Source organism: Ptychodera flava, chromosome 9 (assembly GCF_041260155.1).
Source record: "Ptychodera flava strain L36383 chromosome 9, AS_Pfla_20210202, whole genome shotgun sequence".
Taxonomy (NCBI): domain Eukaryota; kingdom Metazoa; phylum Hemichordata; class Enteropneusta; family Ptychoderidae; genus Ptychodera; species Ptychodera flava.
This window is the reverse complement of record NC_091936.1, coordinates 27,984,791-28,008,007: the sequence shown is the minus strand read 5'-3', so window position 1 is coordinate 28,008,007 and position 23,217 is coordinate 27,984,791. Positions and strand designations below refer to the sequence as shown.

The 23,217-nt window shown below is 38.1% G+C and overlaps 1 protein-coding gene across 1 annotated transcript; it reads left to right on the top strand.

The window, feature by feature from the left end:
- Nucleotides 1-312: 312 nt before the first annotated feature.
- Nucleotides 313-22,050, top strand: LOC139140550 (SWI/SNF-related matrix-associated actin-dependent regulator of chromatin subfamily A-like protein 1). The gene is made up of 14 exons (XM_070709887.1): nt 313-1,102; nt 1,873-1,923; nt 3,544-3,721; nt 4,391-4,541; nt 5,223-5,450; nt 5,759-5,899; nt 12,143-12,274; nt 12,695-12,778; nt 17,218-17,288; nt 17,723-17,822; nt 18,384-18,566; nt 19,945-20,045; nt 20,430-20,517; nt 21,067-22,050. Exons 1-14 carry the CDS (start codon nt 313-315, stop codon nt 21,427-21,429), a joined length of 2,661 nt encoding a protein of 886 aa, XP_070565988.1. The 3' UTR covers nt 21,430-22,050.
- Nucleotides 22,051-23,217: the final 1,167 nt, after the last annotated feature.

The following is a 23,217-nucleotide window of genomic DNA, read 5'->3' as shown; positions in this document are numbered from 1 at the left end:
TAGAACATATGTTTTGACAGCTGAAAACGCATATTTGGAACTCTTCTGAGCAGTGTCTCCTACGCACGTATGTACTTGATGTTGCTGAAGTCTGAAAGTGTACGACGTAAAGGCAAAACAACAGCCAATGGACTTCGTAGCAAAGTGAACCAAACAATCACGAGAGAATCATAAACTGTCGGTGAAAATTGCCTTCATGGTGGAATAGATCATCCTTGTATAGTTTTCGCCCAAATACATTCTGCAACCGCGGAATTCTGTGGGACGTGGAGTCTCCGTTTTCGATTCTGTCCAAAGGTTTATCACACCATCATGTCGTCATTAACGCAAGAACAGCTCCAGAGGATTGAAGAAAACAAGAGGCGAGCTTTGGCCAGACGTGCAGAAAAATTATCCCAGCATACAGGCGGCACAAAGAAGCCGCCGAATGCCAGTGGCGGACAGCAAACAAACCAATTCGCACAAAAACAAAGCCAGTTTCAGCAGATGTCACACAGCAGCACGGGTCATCTGAGGTCACAACCCAATAGCCCATCTCAGAACAGAAGTAAACAATTTACATCAAGTACAAGTTTGCAATTTTCAAAGAACTCAAGCCCCGTAAAAGCCTTAGGTCATGAGTGCAAACCGGATATTATGCAACGAAAATTTGGGACTTCGACTCAATTCTCCAATTCATCGCATAGTGTCAGTAATCAGACTCAATTTACATCTGTACCATCACGATCATCCAACACCAGTTCATTGATTCCTAGTAACCAGCCTGTTGCAGGGTCCAGCACTGCAATCAAACCAGACAGTGCAAACTCCATGTCAGTGGCTGGATTAAACAGTGTCAAGAGTTTTTATTCGACAAATAAAAGTAGTGGAGTGAAGTCAACATCACAACAAACTAGCTGGCAGACCTACAAAACTGAAAAAGACAATGCCAGCAGGCAGTCAAAGGCGACAGGATCTCCGCCTAAGGCAGCACCACTCTTTGGGGGAGTGAAAACTTTAAAAGGCGATTGTGAACTGATGACAAGAGATAGATTTGTGGTCAATGTTGGTTTTAATGCTCAGCTTGTGGATGTCTTCAAATCAATTGAAAGCAGAAGTTATGGTAAGCATTCTAGTATATACACGGGTGAACAAATCAAGTGGTCTGAGATGTGGAATCACCACTTTTTGTGCAAACCATTTGATTTTGACATTCTTCTAGCCCATAGAACCAGCCAATATACTTCTACGGCAACTTTGCTGTAGCTTAAAAGAGTTGGTATGTAGGTCCATCCGTCTGTGTCACAGGACATGGTTACTTCTTGATACCTGTCCGTAGGAGCACCAAGTCAGATATATTCAGTCAGATATATTCATGATTTGGACTATCCTATCAACAGTGCTCATGTTTCTATGTGGCCATTTTCAAAACGCCTAACTCATCTGCTATATACAGATGTTTGAGTTTCTTCATAGGGCTTATTTGTATTGAGGGTGTGGAGAGTTGTCATTATAGAAACAGTAAATAATTAAGATAGCATATTTGACAGAATCGACATTGACCTGTACGGCAGAAACTTCAAGACATATTTACATTTAAATCTAGATTTAAAATTGTACAATGCAAACGAGGTAGATAATGGTCCAACAGCTCAGTGTATACACAGCCAAATTTTGCCAGACCTTAGGCGGTTGAAATCTAGCCTTTTTAACAGTGTCACATAAATAATGCTCCTGGAAAAAATAATGTGAAATATAATGCACATATTTTTTGCAAATATCATGGATTAGTCGATTAGATCCATTTTAATTTTGCATTAGAATACCATACTCTGTAGTACATTTGTGAAGTGTCAAGTTTCAGAAATATTATGAATGTTCTTTATTCTACAGATGCCAGCACTAAGAAATGGAACTTTGCCTTGAAGGATTACAGTAATCTCTGTAGGTTGAATTTACCTGCTATAATCTGTTATCAAACTCACATCATGTCACAGAGTTTTTGATAAGGCCAGTACCCTAGTAAGGGTTCCCCAGTCATTTTACCAGGGTTCCCCTTGGTATATGAACGCAATCAGATTTAGGGACAGCAGAAATGTTACCAGGGTTCCCAAATCATTTACCAATGTTCCACAACCTTAGCAAAAACACTGTGTCAACTTGTTTAACTAAAAAAAAATGTTCGATGAATGTTCTTGTATTTGTCATGAATAATTATGTTGTATTTGTCTGTGTTTGTGCAATTGTAGTATGTTGCAATACTTTGTAAGATATTTTCAAATTTTCACTGTTTCTCACTGAATCAAACTGTATATGCATATAATATTAATTATGAAGCTGTTGTAGTTGAAAAAAGAATTTGCTGATATGCTTTGACACGGTTATGTGTTTATAAACTGTTTGGTTTCAAATTCAAAGAGGAAAAATGTTCATGTTCTGCCACTTTACATCACATATATCTGATGACTTGTGCCTTTATATTAAATGTCACTCATACTGGAATACTTGAGTTGTCAAAATGTCAAAATGTGTATGTTTATCACCCAATAAGCAAATATGCAAAATCAGAAACTTGTGTGCATAAATTTCCAGGAACACGTCGGTTACCAACAAATACATCATGACTTACAATGATATTAATTAATTAATAATTCGATAAAAAGTTTGCATATTGGAAGAATTTACATGCTAGTGCTATTTTCACAAAGTGACATTTTCCAAATGCTAATTTTCAAATGTCAGTTTGCAAAAGTACCACCGTAATTTAGTCTTCTACATGCCTCAATGTTGATTTTCCAGTACCGGTTTTACCACACAAAATTCACTTGTGAAAGTCAATATTCAAGCCAAGAGTGGTTATCAATATTGCTCTGTGCAGTGCCACTCCCTTAACATGAAACACACTGACACAAAATCTTCCTAACTTTATATAATCAGTAACTATCACAATGTTTTGCTAAGGTTGGGGAACATTGATAAAGATTTGGGAACCCTAGTAACATTTCTACTGCTCCTGTCCCCTAATCTGCACTGTTTGCATTGATATGCCAAGGGGAAACCTACCGGTAGGTAACATTTACTTGCTTACCACCTTAAACACTGCTATTAACCCTTTGAGTGCCAAAGTCAATTTTTGTCGCCCTTATAAAATATACCTCAGTCAATTTTTGTCAGGTTTTTGACAAAATTTTGATAAAAAACTGGGGGCAATGAAATGTTGTGACTATTTGGTCAAAAATTAACCCCCCAAAATACAGAAAGTTCATAAAAATTGGTAAAATGTTGCACTAAAATTTGGTTGGAAAAATACAGCACTCAAAGGATTAAGAGTACAATATAAAGGGGCAGGTTCTTTATCAGCTTTATCTCTGAGCAAATTGACTAACTGTGCATGACTTTCAAAGGAGAACAACAGACTAAAATCATGCAAACAGTAAATATAAACAACCACTAATGCGAGAACCAGGGATTGAGGACTGCCCCTTTAAGTGAATCTACATGAGAAGGAAAAGAAATTGCTGTGCCATCACTTGGTTTCATTGTGGAATGTTTTTTTCCCTGTAGTGGATAAGATGAAGTCATTGCCTGTGCAAATTGAACCACTGCCATCCGCTGTACTGAGAGCATTTCATGCACAGTTGAAAGGGAAAGATGTGTTCAGAGATATACCTGAACAGAATTTGAACAACATTGACAGTAAATTGGTGGATTCATTGATGCCGTTCCAGAGAGATGGAGTCAAGTGAGTCAGTGTTTGTAAAGGGACAGTGTTCAAACAGTCACCCATCATGTCACCAGAGAGCAGGAACCAAATAATGTGGTTACTAGTCTTTGGTTTGAGGGACTGTGGGTTTACCAATACTCTGTATTTGATAGTTAATTCACAAAGTCTTATATCACCAATGCACATGGCATTGACCACCAAAAGAAAATCAAAATCTGTCAAATTTGGCAAATCTTTGATGCACATTTGTCGTTGTAAAAATTTTTTAACCATTTGTCTTTTTGATGTTATGATGGTGTGAAAAGAAAATTTTTGCTAGTTTTTATTGCCATCAGAATTTTCTATATTCAACTGCATGTTGTGAGACTTGCATAAACAACCAACATGTTTGAGTAGTGAGTACATGTTTGAATGGTGCTCAAAGTTGGAGAGAACCATTGTAAATATCAAATTTGAAAAGATCATGTGGGATACTACAGTGTATTATCATTAATCATTAATTTATCGTATATGATCAAATAAAAAAAAGGCGGAAAAGAGTTTGTACCATGTCAATTGTCACCTTCTGTTTTTCAAAACTGGTAAAAAAAAAGATGTCCCATTTGATATATTATACTGACACTTTCATGTTCACAATTCTTGTTTATGTCAACTTCACATGGGTACCTTTCTTTACTTTTTTGATAGTTTTGTGATCTCCCGTCGGGGCCGTGCCTTAATCGCCGATGACATGGGTCTGGGCAAAACCATCCAATCCATATGCATCGCATGTTACTACCGAACAGAATGGCCACTACTGGTAGTCGTACCATCATCAGTTAAGCTGACATGGGCAGAGGTATGAATCACACACATTCAGCGCCTTCAATTTGTTATACACCAGTATAGGAATATCACAGTGATGTTTTAGAGACCGTTTTGTTTATTGGCATACATTGCTTAGTTCAGATTGCATGTTCTCTTAGTCTTAATTTTTTTCAAGATGAATTGATGCAACGTACAGAGCAAATAATTACATCAAATGGCAGACTGATCTAATCTACATTGGTTGTTATGTTATTCAAGACACCTGTGGAGAAAGCATATCTGTAAATCATTTAGATATAGCAAAGCACCTGTATGCTAATTGCTCATTCATCTCAAAGGGAATCAAAGTATAGCTTCAATATGATTATTCAAAATCTAGCAATCAAATGTTACACCAGTTTTTTTCGTGGAGCACTTTAGGTGCAACAGATTCCAGATACATGAAATTTTCAGTGTTTAGTTCATAATATTACAATCTTCTTGCCCTATGCTAAGTATATTGCATTGATATCATAAAAATTTGTTACACTTCAATAAACAATATTAAGCTGAGTAATGCTACTGGTCATCTCAGAAGTGAAAAGATCATGGAAGATTTACCCTGTCCACCCCAATGTCCTGTAAACAGGTCCAAAGTCACCATTGAAAACAATTGCTTTGGACCAAACCATGGTGGTGAAAGGGTTAAACAACTTTGTCATCCCTTCTGCAGGCGTTCAGACGATGGGTGCCATCACTAGATCCACAGAGAATCAACGTTGTGATGACCAGCAAGGACAAGGTGACCACTGGACTTGTCAACATCATCAGTTACGACATGATGACCAGGAAAGCCACTGAACTAAAGGCACAGAGGTTCCAAGTGGTCATCATGGATGAGTCCCATTCCTTGAAAAATTTCAAAACAGCCAGGACTAAAGCTGCCATGCCAATTTTACGGGTATGTGCCAAAGCACATTTTATACTCCTGTACTTGTATAGTGATACAGATATTCCAAATACCAAAATGGGCCAAAATTGTTCTCTGCATATATAAAGTAGCTCTATGTATGGTATTCTGCCATAAACAGAGAATGTGTGCATTAACTATATTGAACAAAGTCTACCAAAATATGGTCAAAAATGAGAAAAATATTGTCAAAGAAATAGTATGTAAAATATTTACATATACCTGTGATGAATAATACCTGTGAATGTGTGGCAGCCCTGATGTCTCTGGATAATTTTTCACCTTCTTATCAACTTCAGTCTGCACCCAGGGTTCTCCTGTTATCGGGGACACCAGCATTGTCCAGACCATCTGAGCTGTACACACAAATAGCTGCTGTAGATCCCAAGCTACTTCCGTCATTCCATGATTTTGGTGTCAGATACTGTGCCGGACGCCAGGTGAGGACAGTGAAATCTTTCTATTAAGGAAACCCTTGGGAATGGCAAAAATTGTCCCTAATAAAGCATCCATAGATGGATGAAACTACTCAAGTAACTTGCTAAGTAAGGATTTCTAGGGTGCATATAACAACAGCAATTTTGAAAAATGGATTTGAATTTTGCCATCATAATTAACCATGCATACATTGAATGCTTTTGCGTCACCTTAATAACAAAAAAGATCCCTATGAGGAAGGTATCCATCAGTACATGTTTCAACTTTCGGGAATAAAAAGCTATTCATTTTCCAATTACCTTCACCGTTTGGTTCAGTCCCATCTCTGACAGTGGTATGGTTGCAACTACTCACAAGGGGACAGGGATGGCAGGGTTTACCATTTGGATTTTTAGTGAGTGATGCTTGACTGGATAACTCACTTCATGAAAGTCTGCAAACACTGGTTTAGTACCTGCCATCTATCTCAATTGATTGTAACTGATAGTTATGCAGGGTTAACAGCCAACTCACCAATCACAAACAACAAGAAACATGTCAAAAAAGCTTGTGGGTGCATCAAAGAAATTCTCTCTCACTGTTTGGCGGCTGAACAAAGAAAGTTGAAAAAGCACAGACATTCCCTGTGGTCAGATGGCTGAACATTGATTGACCTTCAGATGGTTGATGAACTTGATTTTTACGCTCCCATATATGCATATGTATATATGCAAATGGGAGGTATTCGTATAAGATGGCAAAATGGCGTCTGTGTGTATGTATGTATGTCTGTTAGTCCGTCCACATCAAAAACTCCTAAACCGTAGCACCTACTGTCTTAGTATTTGGTGTACATGTGCACCTAGGGGTGGAGATGTGAATTTGTTCAAATGAACATGTCAGTGCCAAAAATATGCAAATGAGGGGGAAAAAAGGAAAAATCCTGCAAATGGCTAAAACTCAGTAAGCATTGGTCAGATTTGGTTGAAACTTGGTATGCAGATTTCTTGAGGTATTCTAAATTATGTGTGCAAAAATTGGGATGAAATTTGCATGTTTGTATTTTTAGGGTATTTTTTCTGTTTTTAGTCAAAAAATCTTGTTCTCTGAAATCGCTCGTCTGATTGCTATGAAACTTAATATTCATGTTCCTCAGAATGACCTCATTCATGCTTGTACAAATTGTATTGATATTGTCATATTTGTAATTTTGGGGCAATTTTCCCAATTTTTGATAAAAAATTTTTTGATCCAAAAACTGCTGATTTAATAGCTTTGATACATGTATTTGGCATTAGGGGAAGGCTCCATTAACTTTGATGGTACCTGAAACCCGAGTTGCTGCCTGCCAACTCGGGTGACAAACAGAAGACGTTTAATCCCCAAGGTGTTAATTTTCCATTGTTGCGATTATCTTATCGAGCTGGTGCTATGATAGGAACGTCAGGGCTGTAACGACTCACTCACTACCACGGGCACACACATATGCTTGCACATGGAACTATGTTGACAGGAAAAAGTGAACTGCCCTTTTTTCAATGCAAGTAATCTAGTTTATTCTTTAATTTAGGCTCTAAACTAAGTTTTAGAAATATGGTGAAACAAAATATCGTTCTTCGTTCATTTTCATTCAAGTTTCCTATTTTCGGACGCTTAACTTCAGTAACGCGCATTGATCATATATGCAGATGTGATCAGAACAGCATGGAACGTTCTTTCCAAGTGGCGAGATTTTTCTTCCACTTGCAAACAACGTAACGAGTAAGTAAGGACTCCAGGAGCTGCGCGTATCCTGTGACATTACATCTCGTATAGAGCGAATTTAAGTCAATGAATTGCTAGTCGGATCCGTCTGTAAACAGTATGGCCACTCGTACATATTATAAGAAAGGAGAAATAGTAGAGGCAGTTAACCAGGCCGGTCGGCGGACGGCACAATTTTCAGTGATTTAATTCACGGTATTAATTTCACAATAAAACGAATTCGCGAGCTTACCATTGATTTTTGGTGATGTTGAATATAATTGAAAAAGAGAGCTAAATTCCAGTGTTCATGTTTGATAAAATTCCAAATTGACGACATCCAACGTCAACCTGTACGACACCGTATGTGTACAACACACCTGCAGTCGATTAGTCGATTGTGACACAGTAAGCTTACACATAATGCAATATCGGTCGACCCACAGTCCCTCTATCCATGCATTTCTGCAGTTGTCTTTCCTATTCTGCTCAGTTAACAGACATGATTTCACAGAATATTACACAGAAAACATATTTTATCATATTTGGAGGCACTGAATACTAGCATTGCAAGAGAAAGCGACGACAAATTTTCCGGTTTGATTCCAGTCGTTGCTTGTGCTACGTCAACACACTCTCAGCGATGAACCCCAGAAATTATCGCACACTATCATCATTTACGATGGGAGAAGGATCACGAAAAACAAACACCGGTTTAAAGATATGATGATTTCTGTCTTCGTGTCGTAGATGGACGCAGTGAACACTTAATAGAGCCAAAAACAGCGAAAATTCGAGAAAAGCGTACACACAATCGGGGATTGTGGCATGCAGGACAAACCAAAGCTACGCATTATCACGTGACTGCCCCTCGTATCGCGGTTTGGCTGTGCGGTCCAGGTGATTGACACCTTTTACAATAGGCGTTTCCAGACCGCTGGATAGAGGGATTGTGGTCGACCAGAAATTTGACACTGTGATCGACGTAGCGTTTCAAAAGTACGAAAAATGAGACCAAGTAACTGTTTGTTTATTTAGATTTGATCTAAAACCTCCCAAAACCAACAGACAAAGTCCTTAGTATACTCTTACGCAGAAAATGAACGTTTTCAAGCGTAGACTCCCGCGTAGACTTTCCCTTCCGCTTAAACCACGGCCCCTCCACAAGGAAATTTTCCTTGTGCTCTTTTCAAGTGAAATGTAGAATTTTTAAAGTGTATTGCTCTCAATTGTACGGTGGCCACCTCTGGTTCAAATATTCTGCTGATGCCATGAGAAAACTGAAAGTTGCCTACAACAATGCCGCCCGTATTTTTGGGGGTTATGAGAGACGAAGTAGTGCCAGCTCCATGTTTGTCACAAATGGGCTGTGCAACTTTGATGCTCTTCTTAGAAAACAAATGTATGGTTTTATAGTACGTTTATCACGCAGTGGAAATACAAGTGTACGTCAAGTTTATGATTGCATGTATTTTATTTCTGATCTCCGCAAAATGTGGATAAAATCACTTTTCCATTGAGCGGTTGTGGTGTTTCTTTGGGTTTTGTTTTGCATGATAATGCACCACTAAAATCACTTCTTCAGTGTGTATTATGATATTTATTTATCTGTACCTTAATTTATTATTGTACTGAGATTTCTATGGACATATTTAGTCCGAAATAAAGTGAAATAATAATAAAAAAACGCGATGTAGATCTATGATCGACTATGGATGGATTGACGTGGCGTTTCAAAAGTATGGAAAATGAGACTCAGTAACTTTTGGTTGCTTTACATTTGATCAAAAACCTACCCATCAGACAAGGCCCAACTCTTACGCAGAAAACAAAAGCTCTTGAGCGTCGACTTTCTCTTCCGCGTTTGAGACTTTCTTCTCTTTCGCGTTTGAGAGAAACAAACGTCGGCTTTATTCGGAAATGGTCGGCTATTCGTGGGCGTGACGTCAGTCAAATGGTAAGCTGCACCCGATGTGAACGTCGGAATAATTCGGGCTGTAGTCGGGAAAGCAAGGATGACCTCGAGAGCGATTCCCAGTACAGTACACGTTCGCAGATCGCGGTACTACAGGCTGATACTAGATAGCAACAAGTTCACCACGTAAATTGCTGGATTACATATAGCCACATAGGCACTTCTGAAATGTTATCTCCGGCTTGCAAGACAACAAATATCAAAATATTATTATCAAAACCAGAATTTCGGGGCTAGAGAGCGAAACATTGCTGAAAAGTAGCCGGCCAAAATACGGAAGTAGCCAGTCAATTTGGCCGGCATCCGGCTAAAAATGAACATGCGGATTCAAACAGAGAGGCTTATTGCGATATACAAGTAGCCTTGGGCTTTTGACTAGAAAAATAAGTGAGTGCTCATTGATAATTCAAAGACTGGATCCCTTGACACCAAAGTTTGCTCGTGACTTTGATTGCATTGCATGCACCTTTCCGCAATGTGAGTCTGAACTGAAATTGAAAGAGTACGTTTTAGTAAAAGTCCTGTTTTGTTGTGCTGATTTTTGCTACCGTACTTTCTTTTATAGGGGTATAAACAATTACACAAAAATAGCTTTTCGTATGCAAAATCAGCGTACGTTAATTAACTGCTAGTATTGTTTAAACAGCATTTTATTTGAAAGGGATTCTATAGTACACTCATTTTTGTAAACTCTTCATGCAATTTTATGAACTAAATGATGACCTCAAAGTAACAGCAAGTGCTAGATGGCACTTTTAACGCTGGTTGGAAATCCTGAGTGCCGGACAGGGGGGCCATCATCAAGTCAGGCGCCGACTGGCATTGGCCATGCTAAAAGTAGTTCCGGCAGTGCTAATGTTTTGTTTACACTAAAAGATAAGCTGTTCGCATATGTTGACATAGAGATTAATCCTCTGATAACCAACTCGGGTTACTCGGGTACGTCCAAGTTAATGGAGCGTTCCCCTCATGGTATACAGGTATCTAAGATTAATCTCAATATAATGTATTGAAGGTATGTTGAAACTGGCAATTTTTTTTTATTTTTGGGGCAATTTTTGCCTTTTTTGGTCAAAAAATTTTTCTCCTAAAACTTCTGATCTGGTTGCTTTGATATCTAGTGTACAGGTTCCTAGGGTTTATGTTAATTACTGAGATATATTTAAAATTAGGATGAAATCTGCAATTTTGTATTTTGGGGGGCAATTTTTCTCATTTTTGGTCAAAAAATTTGTTTTTCAAAATTTACCAGTCTGATTGCTTTGATATTTAGTAAACCAGTCCTTAGGGTTTTTGTTAATACATATTGAAATTAAGTTGAAATCCTGAATTTTGAATTTTTGGGGCAACTTTGCGAAACTTTCAGTTTTACTGGGATATCTTTCATTTTGTATTTTTAAGATTTTTTTTGGTAATTTTATACCTACTGGAACTAAGAGTAAGAGTATATAATGTGGTGATTTAGTAAGCATTTGATACGGTAAACTGTATTTGGTGTTGAAATGCGGTAAAAAAATCCTGGCAGATTTTGAAAAAATTCCAAACAAATGCCAATAAAAAATTCAGCCAGAGAAGGTTTGACAAAAGAAAAGGTGGGAGAGGGGGAAAAAAGAATGTACAATGGATCAGATAAAAAAGATAATGTACCGGTACCTCATCGATCTTCCAGACACCATCCCTTATCAAATGGTCCACCCCGATGTATTTTTGTGCACAATTAACCATGCAGTGTATTTTAGTTTAAGATGTCAAGTTAGGTAAGGATTTGAAAGGAATAGTCAAGTTCACCACAGTTTAACTTTATCTCTTGTGTGATCATCCTTGTGTAATTGGTTAAGTTTGTAAGTTGTTCCAGATGTGGATGTACCAGCTGTTCTGGAAGAAAACAATGTTTACTTTTTCCTGTAGGGTTTCTGAGTTGATGATTGTATGTTGAAATTTCTCCATTTATCTGGTGTATGGGCAAAGTGTAAACATTGGTTACATGTTATGTATTTCAGTCTATGTCAAATATTGTAAATGAAAAATCAAGAACAGTTTACTGTGTGCTTGTAAAAGATAACATATTTGTCAATACATAAACTGCCTTGCAGATTGATTGTCTTAAATATTATCACAGAAGTAGAAAAGGAAAAGAAACTAATCAAATTGCTGTAACATATTCACTCTCAGTGCTTGTATAGGCCTATACTGAACTATTTTATCATTACAATCAGCTGTTTGTTATATCTTTATCACTCTCCATGGGCCAAGGCACACTTGGGGTCAATGTCATCACTCTGTGCCAGTCTGTGTATGTCAGTCTGTCTGTATGCATGTCCATGTTTCATACAATTGTTGACTTGTTTTGATAACTATACGGGAGCGAACAGTGATGTTGTCACTATTTTTAGATTTTTAGACTGATTTTGAATGATTTGATGACTTGATCTGAAAAGTGTTGCACAAACAGAAGGGTGTGTCACAGATATGTCAGTGATTTGACTGATATGACACTCATAAATTATTTTCCTTCATACTCTCAAATTATTTTCCTTCATACTCTCAGAATCCATGGGGTTGGGATTACTCAGGTTCATCTCACATGACGGAGTTACAGATCTTACTGGAGGAGAGAATAATGATTAGAAGACTGAAGAAGGATGTATTGCAACAGCTGCCCTCTAAAACCAGGCAAATGGTAAGCCAGTATTGCATTCAGAGTTGTTTCTTGGATTGTAGAGAAATGCACACCCCGATTTTTCATGGTGGGAATTGTTTCAAACTCGAACTACCAATACTTATGATCTGTAATAAATTTCATCATATATTATTTTTCAAGTGACGACTTCAACAAGAAAGCTATTTGAATGACATTTGAACAAGATTTCTTTGCTGTTTCTTCCCAATTTCATATTCTTTTATACTTTTAGGAATTTCAATTACAATAATGTGATTTATATCAATAGATTTCAAATCAAGTCCGGACTACTGTCTTTGTAATTTGGACCAAAATTTTCAAATATTATAAACCATGGTTTGTGGAGTGACTGTGTATAAACCCTACAATTTCAAACAACATCTTACATTCGTTCTTTTGTGTCAACCACCATTGGCATAGATCCTTATGGACCCAGGTGTGGTCAAAACTAACAGCCAATCGTTGAAAGCAGCAGCTAAACAGATGGCTAGAGCTGGACAGAATGTAAGTCAAATGTAAATGAACTGTCATTACAATTCCCTATTTAGAAATTCATTTGCAGGGTCCTCCACAGCTTTGGAAAAGAGATTTAAATATCGATATTGATGCATGATTTACATATTGGCTGTAGTAAAATCATATTCTTTATTAACATATAAATATATTGCTCCAAAAGTGGGGTTCCTCCATCCCTCAAAATCTGCCAGTAGAAATACACTGCATTAGTCATTATATTTAGAGATACAACATCCATAATACCTGTGTAATAGTTTACTGAAGTGAAATAAAGGCAAGTTGCACTTTTGCTTACCTTAAAGGGAAACCTAAGTCCAGCGACATTGACCGTTTATCCCTTCCAAAATCACCCTTGAATAAAATGCAGCTCAAATTTGCAACTTAATTTGCATGCGCCGACGACTACGGAGCGACGAAAAGAGACGTTGAAGTAGACGACATTTATGAAAATGAGCTCGGAATCCCATGGGCGCGAAAGGGCTCATGGGAGGAGCGTGCATGATGTCATCGGTGATACACGAACATGTGTGACTGCTTTACCAAAGCATTGGAGTCTATGACTGCAGCAGTGCAGTTCTGCACGTTACGACTCTTTAATGCTCAGTAGCATAAAAAATGATTAAGTGTTGTTCAGTTGAGTGCAAAAATCACTCAAGGAAGAACAAACGGAGTCAGCTTTTATCGTCATCCCACAGAACAGCTTTTTCGAAAACAGAAAGTTGGGCGAGTTTTAAATCTGTAAAAGATACAAAGTTATGTTCTACTTCTTTCATGATGATTGTTTTATAAGGGATTTCGGGATTCTGATACCGATACAAGACTATACTACACAATGCGGTTCGTATCTTGACATGCTGAGTCAGCCTACTATCGCCGGTTTTAACCAGATAAATGTTAATATTGGCAATTTTGGGACCGTAGTCACTCTAAAATCCGAAGACGAAACTACACAAAGCGTCTCTCGTCTCGACAGCCCGAATCTGCGAAATCGCCCTTATATACCCGATAAATATAGGCAATGTCGTGACTATACCTGGTAATATTGATATTACAAGATACTGGAATGACTTCTTGCCTATTCTCGACCGCGGAGAGACGTCAGTAGGTGAAACGCATACGAGCGAGGTGAATGAGAGATCAGACGATACAGAAGAGCGAATGATTCAGAAATTGTGTGGAAAAAAGCAGAACTAAAAGTTATGTCATTTATGTATATTGAAACTTTGAATATTTCTTTGGTGGTTGAAAAATTCGAACTTCCAACGGCGCTGTGACGCAAAAATGACGTAAGAATCCGCAATTACCCGGATGGCCCGTGGTCGAGAATGATGTGTCTTGATCGGCACGCCGGGTCTGAGAAATCGCCGATATTATATTTACCCGATAAATATCAATTGCGCCGAGACTCCTAGGCTAATATGGCTACCAGACGATACTAGATTTACGTGCACTGTGCGGTGTCGGCACGCCGGGTCTGCGAAATCACGGATATTTATCCGATAAATATCGGCGACTTAGGACATTAACTCTGATACTAGACGATACTTTGTCAAATTGTGGGTAAATTTCCGATGTATATCGGAGATTTCACCACGTGCCTAACAGATCTGACCACCCGACCACCTCTGTCCGACTCTTAGTTTATAGCATCCGTGGCCGGTAGTCAAGAATACTATATGTTTTACATTATTATATTTATTCATGCATGAAATACATTTTTTACATGTAAAGCATTTTTTTCATTAAATTTCCACACAAACTTTCATACACTACAATTGGAACTTCGTCGAGAGGGCCGATCGGATATCACAGTGAGTTGGGGAGTGCCTTGCACGAATTACATTCATATTCTTTACATGTAATACATTTTTACTTGGCGATTGGGACTTGAACAGAGGACATATCAGACATCATCGAGAGTTTTGGCTGGTCTTGTATGAAATACATTCTTTACAACAATATAGACAATACTATTTTTTGTAAAATAGCAGGCAAATATCCATTATATCGGAGATTTCATCACTTTGTAGATCTGAGTAAGCCCGACTTCCTAAGTTCGACACCAACTTTGAAAAATAGATGACACTATACATTTGTCAAATTGCGAATAAATATTTTCCGATATATCGAAGATTTCGCAACCTTAAAGATCTGGCCAAGCTCGACTTACGTATCATTCACGAACCAAAAATTAATTTTAAGCGACTGATAAAGAAAACTCTGTTTTAGAAACGTAGCGCTGAAGGATCGCAGAGTCACTCAGTGTCTCCAATCCAGTTTGGGGTCTGTACATGCACAGTGACTCCCTCCGTGGAATTATGAACGATGTGTGGAAATGCTTTCCCATTATTACATATCTTGGTTCAAATTAGTATGGTTTTATTTCAGTCGGGGAAAAGTAATACTCGATGTCAGAAATATCGCTGTCCGAACTCTGCAGAGTCGTCTTACGAATGCGCTGAACTGTTCACGGTACTCCTCCAGCTGCAAGCTACAATCGTCTGTATCGCCGATGATGTCACGCACGCTTCTCCCATGAGCCCTTTCGCGCCCATGGGATTCCGGGCTCATTTCCATAAATGTCGTCTACTCCAACTTCTCTTGTCGTCGCGCCGTAGTCGTCAGCGCATGCAATTATGTTGCAAATTTGAGCTGCATTTTATTCAAGGGTGATTTTGGAAGGGATAAACGGTCAATGTCGCTGGACTTAGGTTTCCCTTTAACATACCACCTTCACCACCCGTGCCTTCACCATCTAGGAGGTTTTGTCACTTTTGTAGAGTGTCTTTCAGCTTTCCTTTTCTATTTTCAACAAATTTCATCTTTTTCACATAAAATGATCTGAATTGTTATATTCAGTACATTACATTCAAAATTTGGAAACAAGCAAAAGCACTGTCTTTTTTTCTTATGTTTGTTTTTCCATTTTCCTTTGTGATGTGTTTTTCCTGCTTTGTTTTTTTGTCCTTAATTGCAGTGTTCTCCCTGAATAAGGTAACAGGGGCGTGGCGCCCTCTTGTAAATTCCGAGCGCCCCCTTGCCAGAAATGAAAAAGATTTATTTTTTTGAAAAATAAAACAATAAAATGTACGGGGAAAAAAAGTTGACAGTGATTTACAAGCAAAATGCGAGCGTGAGCGTCGATCCTGCAGACTGCAAACGTAATTCTCATCGATCTTGCAAATCTCGCGAGTTTGTGATGTCATCCGAGATCATAAGCCCATGTGCAACTCATCGAAGGCAGCCATATTTGCATGGCTCAGTCCGTAACGTTACGTTAGCCACGGTCCCTCCATAGGGACCGTGCATTAGGTAACCGACTTAGCTGAGTAAACATGGCAAGGAGCTTGAGGGTAACCAAGGACAGCAGAGTACACTGAAATTTTTATAGGAGGTTAGAATTTCGTTTGTGTATTCCTTCCAAAAGCAAAACAACCTAATTTTAGGCTCGGTCGGACTTGTATCAGGATGAGAACACGTGAGTGTTATGGTGATAACTTTGCCATCGATGAATAAATGTATGTCTCTAGACTCGCTATGTTTTCGTTGTAATAAAAGTTATGGAACACTGTTTCAGATCTCTTTTCCTTTGAGTTTTTGTACGAAAAAAATCTGAAAAAATGCTCCCCAAACCTGAGTGTTATGGTGATAATTTTGACATCGATGAATAAATGTATGTCTCTCGCTACGTTTTCGTTTTCAAAAAATGAAATCTTCATAATTGAAATCAGTGAACTGTAATAAAAGTTATGGTACACTGTCTCAGATCTCCTTTCCTTTGAGTTTTTTATACGAAAAAAATCTGAAAAAATACTCCCCAAGTGCCACCAAATGACACCATTTTAATCGCTGTTTTTCAAAAGCTCCAACGGCAGGAGGGGGGACACCCCCCTCCTGACCTCCCCCCGCGACCGCTGACGCGGTCGCTTGTGGTGCTTCGCACCACGTCTTCGCCATCTTCTCAAAAAATCCTGGGGAGAACACTGATAATTGTAATAAAAATTAAAAAAAAAACAAAAAAAAAAACAAGCAAAAGCTCTGGTGTGTTGCTTTCAAAGTACACCAGCACTGAACAGGAAACCTTTTGAAAAGGCTTACAGGTGAAATCAGCCCGTGACACAACAATTACTCCAACTGTACCAAAGGAAGTTTAACAGTATCAGAGTCATTAGGATACATGCTCAGGTAGAATGCTTGAGGAAATATTACACCATGTATGTGAAGAGTATTTTCAAAACAAAGTGGACAGAATTCAAATATCACAGTATGTTAATTTTGCTGCTTATTGAAGTTTCTCAGACTGCTCATGCTATGACCGTGTGCATCTTTTCAGTTTCTGTCAGAACAAAGCCTAATCAGGAAATTTACTTACACAGACACGACTTGAAAATTAACGACCTTTGACTGTATTTTTTGATGAATTTCAGAAAAAAGAGCAGAGAGGTGCCTTACTGCAGTATTTCAGTGAGTCGGGAACGGCCAAGATTCAAGCAGTCACGTAAGATTACATCACTAGTACAGCCCATCACATGCACACACACAAAAATCAACCAGTCTTTCTTTGAAGACACCAGTAACAGTTTGATCAATGTCTGGGAAAGTGCAAGGGTCAAAATATTGATAAGCCAACTGCAAAGAGCGCCTTCTAGAAATGTTTGAGTGTTTTATTCATTGACAATATTCACTAGAGTTGCCTGGATTTGGTTTTGATATTCCTGTATTTTGTACCGGTATGTAATTTTAGCCAGTCAATTTTTAGATGACATCAAAAGTACTTTCCAGTCACTTCCCAATTTATCATGAAGATTATGAATGATTTCATCAAACTTTTTTTTTGTAATTTACTGTATCATATTGTATCTATTAGTGTTATGTTGTCCAAGATGTCTGGTGAATCCCATGAAGTGAATTTCATTTTCTGTCTCATTTCAGAGGCTACATATTTGATCTGCTGGACAGTGGTCACAAGTTTCTCATATTTGCCCATCATCAAACCATGTTGGATGCCCTCAGTGAATCGCTGTCAGAAAAGGTTTGACATAAACACTTTTCTACAATTCTGTTCTTACAGCCAGATTTCATTCCTTCTCATGTCTTGCTGTGATATTTTCCAACAATCATTGCTCACAGGTTACATAATATTTTGCCAATCATGTACTGCATAGTAAGTCCAGTGTAGCGCTGACAGATCAGAGACTCCTTTGGATGTACATCATGTGTAGATGATTTTATCTGCAAATTTTTCAAGCAAGTGACTAATCACCCAATTCACACAAATCTATATCAGTGTGATAAGAACTCTTTCAATTTGATTGGTAAAATTGTCCAGGCTGAGTTTGCCTGTAAATATGATGATTTAAAATGACAGTATTTTGTCAAAGTGATATGGCTTTTCTGTTAGTTATCATGCTGAGAGATTCCAAAAATATATACAGCAAAAAGATAACAAATATTTTACCTGTTTCATTCTGTATTTGATTGAAGCACAGTGAATAGGATATTTGTCCATAGATTAGTAGGGTTACTACATGAATTGGATAAACAAGGCAAAGATTTAATTAGTGAACAATCTTTTTTCTGTCATATTTTTAAGGGATATTTACACATTCGTATCGATGGAAGCACATCATCAGACAAACGTAAACAGCTGTGTGATAGATTTCAGAGTGATGATGACTATCGAGTAGCTGTGCTCTCCATCACAGCTGCCAGTACTGGGCTGACTTTACACGCTGCATCATTGGTGGTCTTCGCCGAACTCTTCTGGAATCCAGGGGTGAGTTGCGCCTGTATGTATGTTTATCCTCCGTGGAGCCATCGTTTCTGCAGTAATACTGTAACCTGTTCATCCTTTTTTCCATGTATGTTGGTCCAACATAGCAAGGCAGAAGTTATACTAGACCAGTGACATTGCCTATATCATACCTTGGGCCTACATGTCTGGGTACTTGAAAAACAAATAACTTATTCCTCTCAGATTCTACATGCACTGTTTTCTGTTGGTGTTTAACTTTGTAAACTATTGTGTATTGGGATTTAATCTGTTCAGCCCAGTCCTGGTAAACAGGCCTTACATTTACCGTTGATAACAGTGGGTTTGGGCCAAATCATTGGAATAAAAGGGTTAAAGCTTCAATGGTGTATTCTAAAACTTCTAGCACTACCATTAGCGTATGGTTTTGTGGACACCAAACTGTAGCCACAGGGGAGACATTAAGGTGAAGTACTACAAATTACGTCAAAATTAAGTTGTGGTGTCATTTTCTTGAAACTTTGCACAAATATTCTTGGAAGTTGTGCAAGTGCAAAAATGAAATAAAAAATGGGGGTCACCATGCTTGTTTCCATGGAAATGGACGTTAAAATGGCGTCGTTAGAAATAAATAAAAATGATATAATTCACTTAAACTAAAGAAAGCAATCATAAAACGCTTAGCAAATGAGTTAATTTTAATAAATACCAAGACTTAAGATCCATATCTATCGAATGAATAGTTTTCATGATGTTTGTGAAGAAATTTTAACATAAATATCGATTACAAAATGACGATATCGAAATTATATCACTACATAATTTTCGAACTTTCTTCCTGTCGCTTTGAATGGTGTCATTTGACCAAACTTGGCGAATAAACTCCTGACATAATCCATTTAGTTTACACTTTTAATAAAAGGGTGTCACCACGCTACTTTTTACAATATCTCCAGGTGAATGGGTAATTTGCGCCATATAAATGGGAGAGAAATGTTAATTTTTCACTCATATTGAATAAAAACCAGCTTCCTAGGGGGTCAAAATATGACAAGGTTAAAGGTTACATGTATTTCTAAGACACTGGGTCAAAAAATTGGGTAAAAGTGCAATTTCAACAATGACAGGTGATGTTAAATACATGCGCTACAAAATAACCCATTTGCGGCAGGCTGGAGTTAAATCTGCGCAGAAACGTTCTAAGCATGTGCGCGTCCGAATTCGTCGCCCTTTACCTTAATAGGTTATCTTTATAGATGTGCATATAAATAATTTATAGATATCTCACCTGTGAAAGTTTCTCAATTTGAGATCATTCCACTCAATTTGAGATCATTCCACACTGTACCAATACTCATTATTCTAATCTGATGTATTCCATCTGTTTGCTGGTTTGGTACAGGTGTTAGTGCAAGCAGAAGATAGAGTCTACAGAATTGGTCAGAAAAACTGTGTCAACATTCACTATTTGGTTGCCAAGGGAACTGCAGATGATTACATATGGTAAGTCTGTAAGAATCATTGAAAAAGTATTGTAAAGGATCGTCTGGTTGAACTATACCTTAAAGTTTCCAATGGTGTCTTGCATCAGGAAGATGAATCATGGTATCTTGTCACATCTCAGGAGGAATATACAAGATCTATTTTTGGACTTTTACTTTAAGTCTTTGGTCTACCACTTGTGAGGGCGCATTTTAAAACTCATGACCTTGGTTTTTTATTCTTGAAGTCAAAAGGGAATGGTTTGAAGTTTCCTCACTTGTGCTTTGAGCAAAAGTTTTTCAATTTCAAGGCATATACTACCGTACCTTAGAGGAGACTGGACAATTCTTTTGTGAAGTCTCATTGTACCGTAGTCTGAGCTAGAGTCATGTTATTCCCATCCAGGCCATTGGTACAAGAGAAGTTAAATGTTCTGAGTAAAGCCGGCCTCACCAAAGATGACTTCTCTGAAGCCGATACTAAGTCATTGAAGGTAAAGGCATGTTTATTTGCATATGTCAAAATATAGTCCCATACTTTTTTGTGTTACACATTCTTATAGCAACACAACACTGACCACCAAACAGAATGAATGGGATCATTCATGTGTACAGTCATTTGAAATATTTCAGACTTGTTCCTCATAAGCCTTTTATGTGATAAAGCAACAGTAAGATTGAGCTGTTCCAATTTTAGTAATGTTAAAGGACCATCATCAAAGTTGTGGGTCCATACTACAGACAACCTAATATCCTCACCTCTGGACAATATTTCTCAACAAAACTATTCATACACATCTTCACATGTAGGAATACAAAATTACATAACAGTGGTACCTTTTTCATCCACACTCATACCGTACAGTACTATACAGGTCCAATCACACACTTGAAGACAATCATGGATATAGATGTAGGTCAATGTCACGAGGGAAATGTTGGTTTCCCTGTGTTCATTTCCTTGAGAATATTGTCTTCTTCACGCGTATCTGTCAATCAATGTCATTGTTTGTACATGTTTGTTTGTTTCAAAAACAAAACAGGACCCTGAACAGAAGAGCATTCTGAACTACTTTGAAGAATCGTTCATGGAAGAGGCTGGAGAAGATGAGCTGAAGGAGATAGCTGCATTGGAAGCAGCAGCATATGTGGATACTAGTGAAATAATAGACAGGGAAGATGGCCAGACGGAGGTCGCCAGTGGCATTGAGAAGAATACAGATAGAGGAAGACATGTGTCAGAAAATCAGCACACCATGGACAAGAGTCCCAGTAAAGGATACAGAGTGCCAACTGTGAAGAAACAGAAAACACTGTTTCAAACAATGGGTGGCCCAGCCGCTAGAGCAGCCAGCCCTGATAGTCAAGATGAGGAACCTGTTATCAAGAGGGCACGGAGGAAGTGAACTTGAAGTGTGGGAAAAATTAATCAAATTCTTTTAGTTCTTCACTACTGTATTGTACTCAAAAAAGCAGTTAGACGGACGTTTGTTATTTCAAGTAACTTGATCTGTATCAAGAGTACAAGACGTAGATTTTACAGTGAAATTGTCCAGGGAAAGTGTTTCTACCTGTCCACAGATTATATCAGAGTAAACTATTTCAGGTTTGCAACAGATCTTTAAGAATTGCTTCATGAAAGCTAATTATGGACTTTTAGTTTTAGTGAAAGTTGCTGATGACATTTCATCTTATTTGTGATTGCAAAAATCACGAACACCATTGTCATGGTTGAAAATTATCTAGTTAAACAATGTGGATTTCCATATGTGCTGCATGATCATGATAATTTCTCCTAAAAGGTAGGTCAGTCAAGTGTCAATTTTGTTCTGACGTAGTTGTGATCGCTTTCTCATCTGATCCATTTCATGTACATGTATTCAAGTTTATTCAGATGTTGTAATTGTTAAACTTCTCCTTTTGGCATTTGGCAGTAAAATCAGAATGTACTTACATCATTTATGATGGAGCTTCCTCCTTCATGACGTGTCTTCAGAAATGGAATAAATTATTAAGTTTCTGTTTGATATTTAGTAAGAGATTGCATATTATTGTGTTAGTACATGTATTCTGAGTTCCACCACGAAATATAAGATCACAACCAAGTTTTAAAAAATACCGCAATTATACGGTGTTGCTCAAATTTGATCAGAATTGGTACATACCAGTATGGGTACCAAAGATCAACAATAAATGTTGTTTCTATATGTTCAGTGCAGGAAAATTCTACATTGATGTTATGAAAATGATTTCTGCACAGTACAACCAGAAAAAAAATAAGAAATATTTAAACCTAGAAAAACAAGAATGACAAAAGTAAATAAGGTCCGAAACTTAAGGTACTGGAGGTCAACTTTAGCAACATGCATGGCAGAAAAAGCTAGCCCCTCTTAGTTTGAGCATCGACAGTCTTCCCCCCTCTACTGTCTATGGTTTGAGCCGGTCTGTTAATATGTAAGGGTTCATAAACAATGAAGGAAATGACTCCAGGTCAGTGGAGTGCATGTTTCAGTCACTGGCATGCCACTACTCCTGCACATTTGCAGGATTTCCCTTTTTCTTACCTCATTTGCACATTTTTGACACTGACGTGTTCATTTGAACGACGTCACATCTCAACTCCTGCATCTACCTGTACACCAAATACTGAGATGGTAGCTTTGGCGGTATGGGAGCCTTTGTGTGTGACAGACATACATCCGCACATACATACCCACAGACATACAGACGCCACCGACTCATCATATAAGCTCTTTTTGGTATTTATATAAATACCAAATATGAGCTAAAAATCACTGTTCCGACGCTGGAGAATATGTGCGACAGCCGTGTTTAGTTTAGACCAGATAAAGACCGTGGATACTGGACCAAGTTACAGTATGTGTTGTGGGTGTTGCTGACTGGGTGTAATATGGTATAATAGGTCAAACCCGGAATTCAAATGGACCACAGTACCAACAAATCCAAACGCATACAGAAGTATGTGTATTTCCATATGCGTTAGTGCACATATGGGCTTGTTTGTACCGCCATCACGTGATCTCTTGGGTGTACCACATCTGTAGAACATATCGCGCCTTTTTTATTCCAGAGTAGAACCATTGGCAAATGTTATTAGACCAGGCACACAATGTAGACCATGGACCAGATTACAGTATGTGTTATGGGTGTTTCTTATTGGGTGTTATTGGCAA

Coding starts and splice junctions, on each gene's coding strand:
- LOC139140550 (XM_070709887.1), top strand. CDS start 313: ATGTCGTCATTAACGCAAGAACAGCTCCAGAGGATTGAAGAAAACAAG. Junction 5,451..5,758: donor CTGCCATGCCAATTTTACGG/GTATGTGCCAAA, acceptor TATCAACTTCAG/TCTGCACCCAGGGTTCTCCT. Junction 12,275..12,694: donor CCTCTAAAACCAGGCAAATG/GTAAGCCAGTAT, acceptor CCATTGGCATAG/ATCCTTATGGACCCAGGTGT.